Source organism: Chenopodium album, chromosome 23, assembly GCF_948465745.1.
Source record: "Chenopodium album chromosome 23, dcCheAlbu1.1, whole genome shotgun sequence".
Classification (NCBI taxonomy): Eukaryota; Viridiplantae; Streptophyta; class Magnoliopsida; order Caryophyllales; family Amaranthaceae; genus Chenopodium; species Chenopodium album.
Window position 1 is genome coordinate 10,577,978 of NC_137856.1, and position 10,433 is coordinate 10,588,410.

Genomic DNA, 10,433 nt, shown 5'->3' on the forward strand with positions numbered 1-10,433 from the left:
TTGTCAGAGCTGGTTAATATAGCTGATAATTTAATTTGTAAAGAGTTGCTTCTTGATTGCTAGTCAAAGTATTTATTAACTCTTACATTTCCCTTACATGCAAGCAATGCTTTATTGTTCTGGCTGGCAGGTTCTGCTGCTGGATGGGGTGCTCTTGATGATGCTGCTGTTGTCAAGGTATGTATGATGTGTTCCTTTTACACTATTAAAATGTAAACCTCTTTTTGATATGAATTCATGTTTAATTGGACCAATAGGTAATATTAAATCTTAAGGGATTTTTTGTTGGAAAGAAGTTGATACGAGGCCATTGCAAATTATCTTTACTGATTAGTGTGAATAGGTATGCGGACTTTCACATTAAGTTTGATTGGAATCTTTTAACACTGACTTTTTTCATCTGTTTTTAGTTTTATGAGTCTCTGACTGGAGTCAAAGTTGAGGGAAAGCTCCCAGTCCTTAGTAAAGAACATGTGATGAAATCTCTTCCGCCCGAGTGGCCTGTGGATCTTACCAGTGACATAATCAAGCTATGCGAGGACAATAGGAAGCCTCTGGTCGTTCTCGATGATGATCCAACAGGAACACAAACCGTTCACGATATTGAAGTAATAACAGAATGGTAGGCAACCTATGTTTATACTAATGTTTTTTGTTGGAAGACACATTTATTCTAAAAAAAAAAGTCAAATATAGGGTAAACTATTTTGCATGATTTGAGAAAAGAGTATAACCGGTTACTTAATGAGTTTGTATCAAGGTATTGCTGCAATAAATATCCATAGTGTATTTCTTAATTTGCTAGAGATAATTGCTGGTGTCAATGCTTCTGCTTCTCTTGCAGGAGTGTCGATAAACTTGTTGAGCAATTCAGAAAAAATCCCAAGTGCTTTTTTATATTGACAAACTCAAGGGCTCTTAGTTCTAACAAGGTATTGTAGAGGAATAATTCTCTTGAGACCATGGTGCTCTCCATGGATGTATGCTTCTATCATGATTAACTTTGTTGATTTAATGTTTTTTTGAATTCTGACTTTGCACAGGCTAGTGCTCTGGTGGCTGAAATCTGCCGCAATCTTCAGACTGCAGCTAAATCAGCTAGTATTGAGTTCACAGTGGTATTAAGAGGTGATTCAACTTTGAGGGGTCACTTTCCCCAGGTAAAGCTCTTCATGCATATACACTTTATTTATTTCCTTGGGTTTTATATTTTTTATTTTGTTGATGTGATGTTTGTTGGATTATCAGGAAGCTGATGCTGTTATTTCAGTCTTGGGGGATATTGATGCATCAATCATTTGCCCCTTCTTTCTTCAAGGAGGTCGCTTCACTATAGGGGACGTACACTATGTTGCAGAAGCTGACCAGTAAACATTTATTTAGTTTATTGTTGATTTGTTGATGGACTTTTTCTGCCGTTCTATGCTGAAATATGTTATTTAGGCTTGTTCCTGCTGGAGACACTGAGTTCGCCAAAGATTCTGCTTTTGGCTATAAATCTTCAAATCTGCGACAGGTTTGGCTTCATGACCACGTCCCACTCTTAATGAGTTATGTCTATAAACTAATTAGCCTTATATCTTGGTTTCTGTTAATTAGTGGGTTGAGGAGAAAACAGAAGGGCGTGTAGCAGCTAGTAATGTTGTTTCTGTTTCCATCGAACTGTTGCGCAAAGGTGGTCCTAACGCTGTTTGTGAGCATCTGTGCCGTTTGGATAAGGTAATGAGTATTTGTTTGAGATAGGCCTTTAGTTTTCAGAGGTGTTGCTCACATTTATCACCTTGGATATGCATGAAATATTGTGCATAGCTCGGTGTGTCATTCAGATTGGGATGGAGAGAGTTATTTTCTGTCTATTCCAATTGTGTTGGTGTGTTCACAAAAGAGCATTAAAACATCAGTGTAGTTCACATAATTCAGTTGTAGGTAGCATCTAGTGGGATTTTAAAACTTGTGCTATACCTGGGTGTAACAGGGGTCAACATGCATAGTTAATGCAGCTAGCGAAAGAGATATGGCTGTGTTTGCTGATGGGATGATCCTGGTAAATTTTTATTCTCATTCAGTGCTGCCTCTGTTATTATCTAGTTAAGTAACATAAATATGAAATACTTTTCCTCCTTTGTGGTTGTGTTCATTCCAGGCGGAGCTGAAGGGAAAGCGTTATTTATGTCGCACTGCTGCTAGTTTTGTTTCTGCTAGAGTAGGAATAACTTCAAGACCTCCAATTTCCCCAAAGGATTTAGGAATTCACAAGAAAACCACTGGCGGTCTTATTATTGTCGGATCTTATGTTCCAAAAACTACAAGACAGGTGATAACCATATAAAGCTTCATAATCCTGCTGCTTTATTCTGTTATTCCTTAATATCAATGAATTGTTCGCTTTATTTCTGAGGCCTAATTATTTGAAATCGTCATGTTATGCAGGTTGAGGAACTAAAAGTTCAATTTGGACATGCATTAAGATGGATTGAGGTAATTCATATTGTTTAATTCACATACGAAAGCATGACAGTTCTGGTCAACTCCTGTTTCCAAGGAGGAAAACAAATTAAGAGATAGGAAGATTTGAAATTCATGTGTTGCATGACTATTAAACCTTTCTGTGTGAGGTTTTGTATCTTATACTTTGACAAGAGATTTGATTGTGATCCTTGTTTTCCCCAGATACCGGTGGACAAGGTTGCAATGAAGTCACCAGAAGAAAGAGCAAAAGAAATAAATGAGGCTGCGGAATTAGCTGATATATATCTTAGGAACGGCATGGACACAGTAATAATGACCAGTCGAGATCTTATATCTGGAAGAAGTTAGTTGTCTCGAACCTTCTGCTTTCTTATTTTCTGATAACCTGTTCTGTTGTTCTTAGTTATACGGACCAACTGGAGGCTGGGGCAATTTCTTTCCCTTCAATTTATGTTTTTGTACATGTTCATGTCATTTGCAATAGCATGAGTAAGCTTTTTCTGCATTCCTTCGGCAGAAGGTCCCAAACTTTCCAGTTGTTATCATGTTTGTATCTGTAGGCTGTATGACATTTTTTGTTCTATACCTCTTGTACAGTCTTCATTTCACAATTCCTTAAGTCATTTTGTTTTCCAAGCTTAACATATGGCATGCCATGCTGATTTTGATTAATGTCCTGGAATATTCTGATTTCAATAAGAATCTTGTCTTTCTTACACCATATTTGCTTTCTCTCAAAGCTGTCAAATTTCTCCAAGGAATGCCTGTTGGTTACAGTATCAGGATTGTTGCAGTCTTGTTTGTTATAATTGTCAATATATTGAATTCTTAGCATTATTGAGTTACATAACTGTGATGCCTTTGTTGATACAAGAAGGATAAAACAAATTTATTTGTGCTTAATTCCTATTGTTCCAATCATAAAACACAATTGCTGAAAACCATTACACTTTGTTTGGTTATCATTTGTGCAAGGTGAGCGGAATGGAGACTCGAGATAGAGCTTCCATGTTTCTTTCCAAACCTTTCCAACGTTGGAAGGATTTGGTTTAAAATGGAGGGAAAATGGATATCTCCTTTACATTTCATTTCTTTCTTTTTTCAGCCCCTTCTGAAAGCCTGGAAATCAATTTCAAAGTAAGCTCTGCCTTGGTGGAAATTGTTAGGCTCATAAGTACAAGACCTCGGTATATTCTCGCTAAGGTACTTTTGTTGATATTACCTTTTTGTGCTTGGCAGGTTTGTAAAATAATTGCATTTTGCTTTTCCCTCCCTTGTGCTCTGTAAAAGTTAAATAAACCTCTGCTGATAAAGATCATAATCTCAAATATATACTTCAGTTAGGTCTAGTCCATTACATTGTGTCAGGTTGGCATATTCAGCTAGTTAAAGCTCTTAAAACGAACTGGGAAGTGAGTATTAATGATTAATACTGTTTAAGCATCTCACTTCAGGTTTTTAGCAACAAAATAACACTTTGTAAATTATTAAACGATCCAACAGTTAAAATTAGTTCAAGTGACTTTGTATTGAACCTTGACCGTAATTTCAAGAATTTGTGAAGGGGCAGTGAAATGTGAAACTGTAAGTGAAGTTTTATGATCCATCTAATGAACTGAAGCTGGAATGCATGATTAATTTATATATATATATATATATATATATATATATATATATATATATATATATATATATATATATATATATATACATATATTTGGGGGGGCGGGGGGAAGGGGTGTGGCTCTCCTTGTTATTTAATTGAATGGAAGAGTGTTCCTGTTTTTGTTCATATATTTTTCTATCTGAATCAGGTCTTGCAATATTCCTATTAGCTTTCCAAGGGAATTGTATTTATAGGCAGTTCAATCTAAGGTAGTTGCATCAACTTAGATGACTGTGCCTACAGAGTTCATAAAGCAGATTTGTTGCTTTTTTCAGGGTGGAATCACTTCATCGGATATTGCTACCAAAGCTCTTGATACCCGACTGGCTAAAGTAGCTGGACAAGCCTTGGCCGGTGTTCCCTTATGGCAGCTTGGTGGTGAGAGTAGACACCCAGGAGTACCATACATAGTTTTTCCAGGTAAGGTGGCATTTTTGCATTTTCATGTTTGGTCTGTGCAATATTTGTTGTAATTTCTCCCTCATGTAGCTTGCTGGGTTTTACACCAACTCCCTGAAATTAAGACTTGTGCTCTATATTTGTTAACATATTCTGGATCTCTTATGCTGACTATTACTTCAATAAAACACAGGCAATGTTGGTGACCATAAAGCTCTTGCTGAAGTTGTACAATCTTGGGCTCGTCCTGCGAAAATTACATCAACCAAAGAACTTTTGCTTGTCAGAACTCATATACATTGTCTTTGGGATTCAATCATTAAAGGGTTTATTCAATTCTAACTAACTTAATTTTGTTTCGAAGAATGCTGAAAAAGATGGTTATGCTGTTGGAGCCTTCAATGTTTACAATTTGGAAGGAATTGCTTCTGTTGTAGCTGCTGCTGAAGAAGAATGTAGTCCTGCTATTTTACAGGTTAGAAGTCATTATTCAGAAAGATGACAATACTCATTTTTTAAGATCAACTACACATACCTGCATACATTTCAAGAACCTGCTTTCTAAAATGAAGTAAAACCGACAACGCATCACTGTAACCTTCCACATCCTGATGCATTCTGCAATAAACTCTTTGACTTAATCACATTAAGAAGTTCAAATTAAACTTAAACTTTCCTTATCAATCACACCAAGAATTGACACTTACAATAGCTACTGACTAGTATCCTATCAAACTTTTTAAAAATAGTAAGATAAAAATAAGACTTAAATTGAGCAAAAAAAAGGGTACATAGAGTACTTCCTTATGACCTCCAAAACCACTGAATCCTTCAACTCACCAAATTGTCAAATTATTCAGAAGGAAATATATTCCAGAATAAACATTTAAGTGTAAAAAGCTATATAATACATGACCTCAGTGGAATAATCTTAATGTATCAGCTGATTAAATAGGGTTAACGTGGGCCCATAGTTCTTAGTTACCGTAGTCGTTGAATTTGACTGGTTACACTTAGCTATAATTGAACTCGTAGAATATTGATAATATGTGTTGATCTTTTCTAGGTTTTCTGCCTTTTCTCTATCTGAACCCATGACAGATTTTTCCTTTTCTAGGATACCATTAAATTAACTCAGTTTATTTTTAGATTTGAGATAAAATCATACATTATATTCATTGTGTTGATTATGTTGCTTTTTAAAAAAGCAACACAATGTATGATTAAATTATTATAATAATTTTGAATCAGCATGCTTTAATTATTATAATTACAAACAGCACCAGAGCAAAACCAGCCATTGGTATAGTCCTGGTATGCTGCGTTGTTTAGGAACAAGGCACCAATCAATATCTGAATAAATCTTGTTTATGTCATAGGGTTTCAACAGTTATGATAAATGAACTTTAGATCGATCATCTGAATAAGTCTTGTTTGTGTCTTTCTAATGATTAGACTACTAATCAACTCTTCTTGCACTGTAAGCTGGCTTGTCTAATTTGGAATATATTATTTTAACAAATGCCGTCTTCCTACCTACTGTTTTGGGTATGCAAAAAATATTAGCTGGTTTGGCTATGTCACGGGCATTCTCCTGAGCAGATTCTTTAATTTATGAATATCGATAGCTATTTGGTCTGTGGCTTTGTGCTGTTGGTTTTTCTTAGGGGTGATCTCTGAGTGATCTTTCATCATGGTTGGCATGTAAACTGAATAAAGACATATGTAGTTAGTTTTCGTTAGTTGCACTAATGTATACCTACATACAGTCATACATTGATACATACGATCACCTTTCCAAATTGTTAGCATAGATTAACAAACATGCTATTCAGAATACTACTTTGAACAAAGGAATTTTACACTTTTACTCCTTAACATTTATTGTTTGGGAAATTTTGGATTATGGAAATCTTCACGACTGTGCCTGTATGATTCACTCAGCATAAATAGGAAGACACTAATTGATTTTCACAATCAATGGTACAATAGAAAAATTAAGATGTATTGATGATATCTCAAGAAGAGAAAACATGTATACATAATAAATTGTACAGATAATTACATGAATGTGGAGACTTCTGACACGTAACTGTATAACCAACACCACACCGCCACCCCATATTATTAGTCATTTAGTTTTGGATTCTATGTTGCATCAGTATATCTTGCCAATGAAATCGACTATTTTTTTGCAAGTACTCAATGTTCTTTTATGGTTTAGCGATATCCACTTATTGACTTCTATTTTTTTGTTTGTTTGAAAGATTCATCCTGGTGCCTTGAAGCAGGGAGGAATTCCTTTGGTTGCTTGTTGTCTGTCAGCTGCTGAGAAAGCCAGTGTAAGTAGTCTTTCATACAGGATACCCCCCTAGGCCGACGGTGAAACAAAGTGAGGGAACAAGGTTGTTTCAGAGAAATTTGCTACCAATGAGAATACGCAATTTTTTATGGCTACCATTTAATTCTACATTTTATAAAAAGAACAACGTTTAAGAATTGATGATAGCATTTGTGTGGGTAGCTAGTTCAATGAACCACTATCCTCAGTCATATGCGTACCTTTATCCTGCTAAATAGAGAGAGCAAAAGCACTTTGTATTTTTGTGTTACTATTTATGATAATCGCTTTTTCACCAAGTGCAAGGTGTTCTAAAGTGTAGTGGTTTTTGGGAGCAGCGATGTGAGACACAAGGCTAGCGTGTGTTTGTTATGCCCAGGAGACACTGTTTCTCAATATACTTTTGAACTATTTAACATATACTTCTTTCTTTTTCACAATAATGCTCTCCACTTCTTTGCATTTTAGAAGAGAACAGTAATATTATGAAAGTAATAAGCAAAAATTCAGTAAGAACATTATGCTCAGTATTAGTATTTTGACGTGGAAATGGAAAAGTCTTTCTGTTTTTGGGCAATACTTAACTCCCTGTGAAATTTGTATAACAGGTTCCAATTTCTGTTCATTTTGATCACGGAATTTCTAAGCCAGAATTAGTTGAAATGCTAGAGTTGGTGAGTATCTTTCAGCTGTCCAACTATTACGGTTACGTTCGGCATCACTGTGGTTGTTTTTTTTTTTTTTGGAAAGTCATACTTTGTATAATGTATTTAAGTAAAAGACTAAAAATTTAGTCAAATTTAATAGAATCATCATTTTTTTAAAACTGACAACATAAAAGTTCAAGCCACTTTTTGTAGTTTCTTGATTTTTGTTTTTCGTTTTAAAAAAAAAACCGAAGACAACTAGCCCTAATTTAAGAGTTTATTTTTTTCCTTTTTAATTTTCTTTCAAGCCTTAACATTCTAAATGCATTTTGGAGTAGATTTTTTCTATGACTTGTCCATTAATGTCTGAGGAAATAATGCCAGGGATTTGATTCAGTAATGGTGGATGGCTCACATCTTCCATTTGAGGAAAATATATTGTATACAAAATACATTGTTGATTTGGCTCATCAGAAAAACATCGGTGTTGAAGCTGAATTAGGCAGATTATCAGGGACTGAAGATGACTTGACTGTTGAAGAGTATGAAGCAAGGCTTACTGACATTAATCTGGTTTGATTTCTACTATGTATTTCCACTCTTTTATCTTCTTGTCCACTGTCTTTTAGGCCACTTTACCAAAGGCGTGTCTTTTGTATTTCAGGCAGAAGAGTTCATTGACAAAACTGGTATTGATGCTCTGGCAGTGTGCATTGGCAACGTCCATGGGAAATACCCTGCGAATGGCCCAAATCTGAGGCTTGATTTACTTAAGGTAGGATTTTTCATTCTTAATAAATTTTTGATCAAAGAATATGTAACAAAGAACAAAAAATTAATAAGAGAAAAGAGAGAAGTTTAATATGGTTCCCCACATATTCTTATATGTGGCTAGCCAAACCATCAATTGATAGGTGGCCACTTCACATATAAAGCAATTATATGAGTATTAAGGGTTAAAGTGATGATCAAATGTTTAATCACCCTTATGGATGGAAATTACTCAAGTAAAAAAAATTGGGTTGCTCTTCTAAATAAGTGGAGGTTTTTTTTTTTTTTTATTATTATTTTATTTTTAAATTTTTATTTATTTATTTATTTATTTATTTTATTTTGTTTTTTTATATATCCCTCAAAAGAATAGAGGTGCCTTGAATGAACGAACGAATGGGTTATTTCAAAAAAAAAAAAAAAAAAAAAAAAACAAATGGGTTACTTAATTGATACTCCCTCCGATATTAAATACTTGCTCCACTTTCCTTTTGCTGCCGTTTTTAAATACTCGCTCCATTTCCTTATTTGAAAAGCTTTTATAATATTTAATTCATTTCTTTCAACTAGTGGGACCTAATTTTATTACTTTTAGATTCTCTCTCCTCCAATTTACCTTTCATTAACCCCACTACCTCAATATTTTTAATATTACTTTCTCCAAAGTCTCCTAAACTCCACGCATAGAGAAATGGAGCAAGTATTTAAAAACGGAGGGAGTATTATTCATATAATGAATCAGGAATTATGAATAGATGAGGTTACTTACACGAATGAATAAGAGTTAGTGAGTTACTCATATAAAGTGGCCAAACTCAAGACTTGGTGTTTTTTTACCTGATATGAGTGTACCAAGAAATACTTTTTGAGCGTAAGACCATATAGAGGCTACTTCTGCAAGGAAAATACCTTTTTTACTAGATCATGAATGATTCCTCTATTTCTCTCTTATCAAATTTTCCTCATGAGCCAAGAAATTTAAGAAAGTTGTTCATGTCAAAATACATTGTACCACCTTATGCCAGCCATACTTAATTAACTTTTGCAATTAGCTGACTGTCTCTGGCTCTCTGCTAGTAAATGACAGCGTTTCCATAGATGTGATATTGGGATAAAAGTGCCTTATATGGTTCCCGATCCTACTTTATGTATTGAGTATTAGTGCCTTCAGACTTTGTCCTTTTCTGGCGGAACTAATGGATTCATTACACTTTGGATGATGACCTGCTTAAGCACAGTGGATAATCAAATTATTCGCACTTATTTTAATTCTCAAGTGGCTGATGGCTCTTTCGTTCTAGATCGAGTGTAATTTTGAAACTTCTTTTCTGTTATCACAAGTCACAAATTTAAGGCATAATGAATACAACTGCAACTCTACCTATTGATGGTGGGAACTTCTTTAAAGGCATTGGTTTGAGCTTGATCACTGATGTTGATATAAATGTTGATCATTTTCTTTAGGCGTAGAATTATTATACATATCTTTGATCCAGAGCCTTATTTTTTGGCAGGACTTGCATGTTTTGGCGTCCAAAAAAGGTGTGATTCTGGTCCTTCATGGAGCTTCTGGTGTACCCAAGGAGCTTGTCAAGGTAATCTCTTCTTGAATCATGCAACATTGATATTACGTAGCTAATAGTCATTGTGTAAATTTACTCTGATATCTGCCCAAAGTCTGGTAAATTACATGCACACACATCATGAGCTACATCGACTGATATTGCTTCAGGACAATGACAATATTAATAACAGCTGCTTTTCTTACTTTCTTTTTCTTAACTTTTCTTACACTATTTACTTTATCATCTTTCCTTGGAAGAGTTGAGAGAGCAGTAGGCCTGTGCTGATTTAGATACAAGGTTACATTCAAATTCTGTACTACTACCTCCGGTTCATTTTACTTGCAACAATTTCCATTTTGGGGTGGTTCATATTACTTGCAACAAAATTTTTTTTTTCCTTATTTAGTAACTTTTGGGCTGTAAAATGACATATATGTCCTTACTTTTTCTCTTAAAAACTCTTATTAAATTACAAATTTGATTTCATTAAATTAAACCTCAAGCTTAATTAATTAAACTCTCACCCCCTTTAATTTTCTCTCTCCTCCTCCAACCCCCTTTTCATGGTGGCTTCG

The 10,433-nt window shown here is 34.7% G+C and overlaps 1 protein-coding gene across 2 annotated transcripts in view; it reads left to right on the forward strand.

The window, feature by feature from the left end:
* LOC145606742 (uncharacterized) overlaps positions 1-10,433 on the forward strand; it is a 28,668-nt gene that overhangs the window by 16,467 nt on the left and 1,768 nt on the right. For both annotated transcript variants that reach the window (XM_081662565.1, XM_081662566.1), the window contains 20 exons: positions 131-177; positions 411-622; positions 845-932; positions 1,044-1,160; positions 1,249-1,367; positions 1,444-1,516; positions 1,600-1,719; positions 1,976-2,044; positions 2,144-2,314; positions 2,431-2,478; positions 2,671-2,812; positions 3,575-3,672; positions 4,411-4,555; positions 4,728-4,816; positions 4,899-5,009; positions 6,802-6,876; positions 7,484-7,549; positions 7,907-8,095; positions 8,187-8,297; positions 9,808-9,888. In XM_081662565.1, the coding sequence (XP_081518691.1) occupies positions 131-177; positions 411-622; positions 845-932; positions 1,044-1,160; positions 1,249-1,367; positions 1,444-1,516; positions 1,600-1,719; positions 1,976-2,044; positions 2,144-2,314; positions 2,431-2,478; positions 2,671-2,812; positions 3,575-3,672; positions 4,411-4,555; positions 4,728-4,816; positions 4,899-5,009; positions 6,802-6,876; positions 7,484-7,549; positions 7,907-8,095; positions 8,187-8,297; positions 9,808-9,888 (2,171 nt within the window). The remainder of the gene's footprint in view (positions 1-130; positions 178-410; positions 623-844; positions 933-1,043; positions 1,161-1,248; positions 1,368-1,443; positions 1,517-1,599; positions 1,720-1,975; positions 2,045-2,143; positions 2,315-2,430; positions 2,479-2,670; positions 2,813-3,574; positions 3,673-4,410; positions 4,556-4,727; positions 4,817-4,898; positions 5,010-6,801; positions 6,877-7,483; positions 7,550-7,906; positions 8,096-8,186; positions 8,298-9,807; positions 9,889-10,433) is intronic.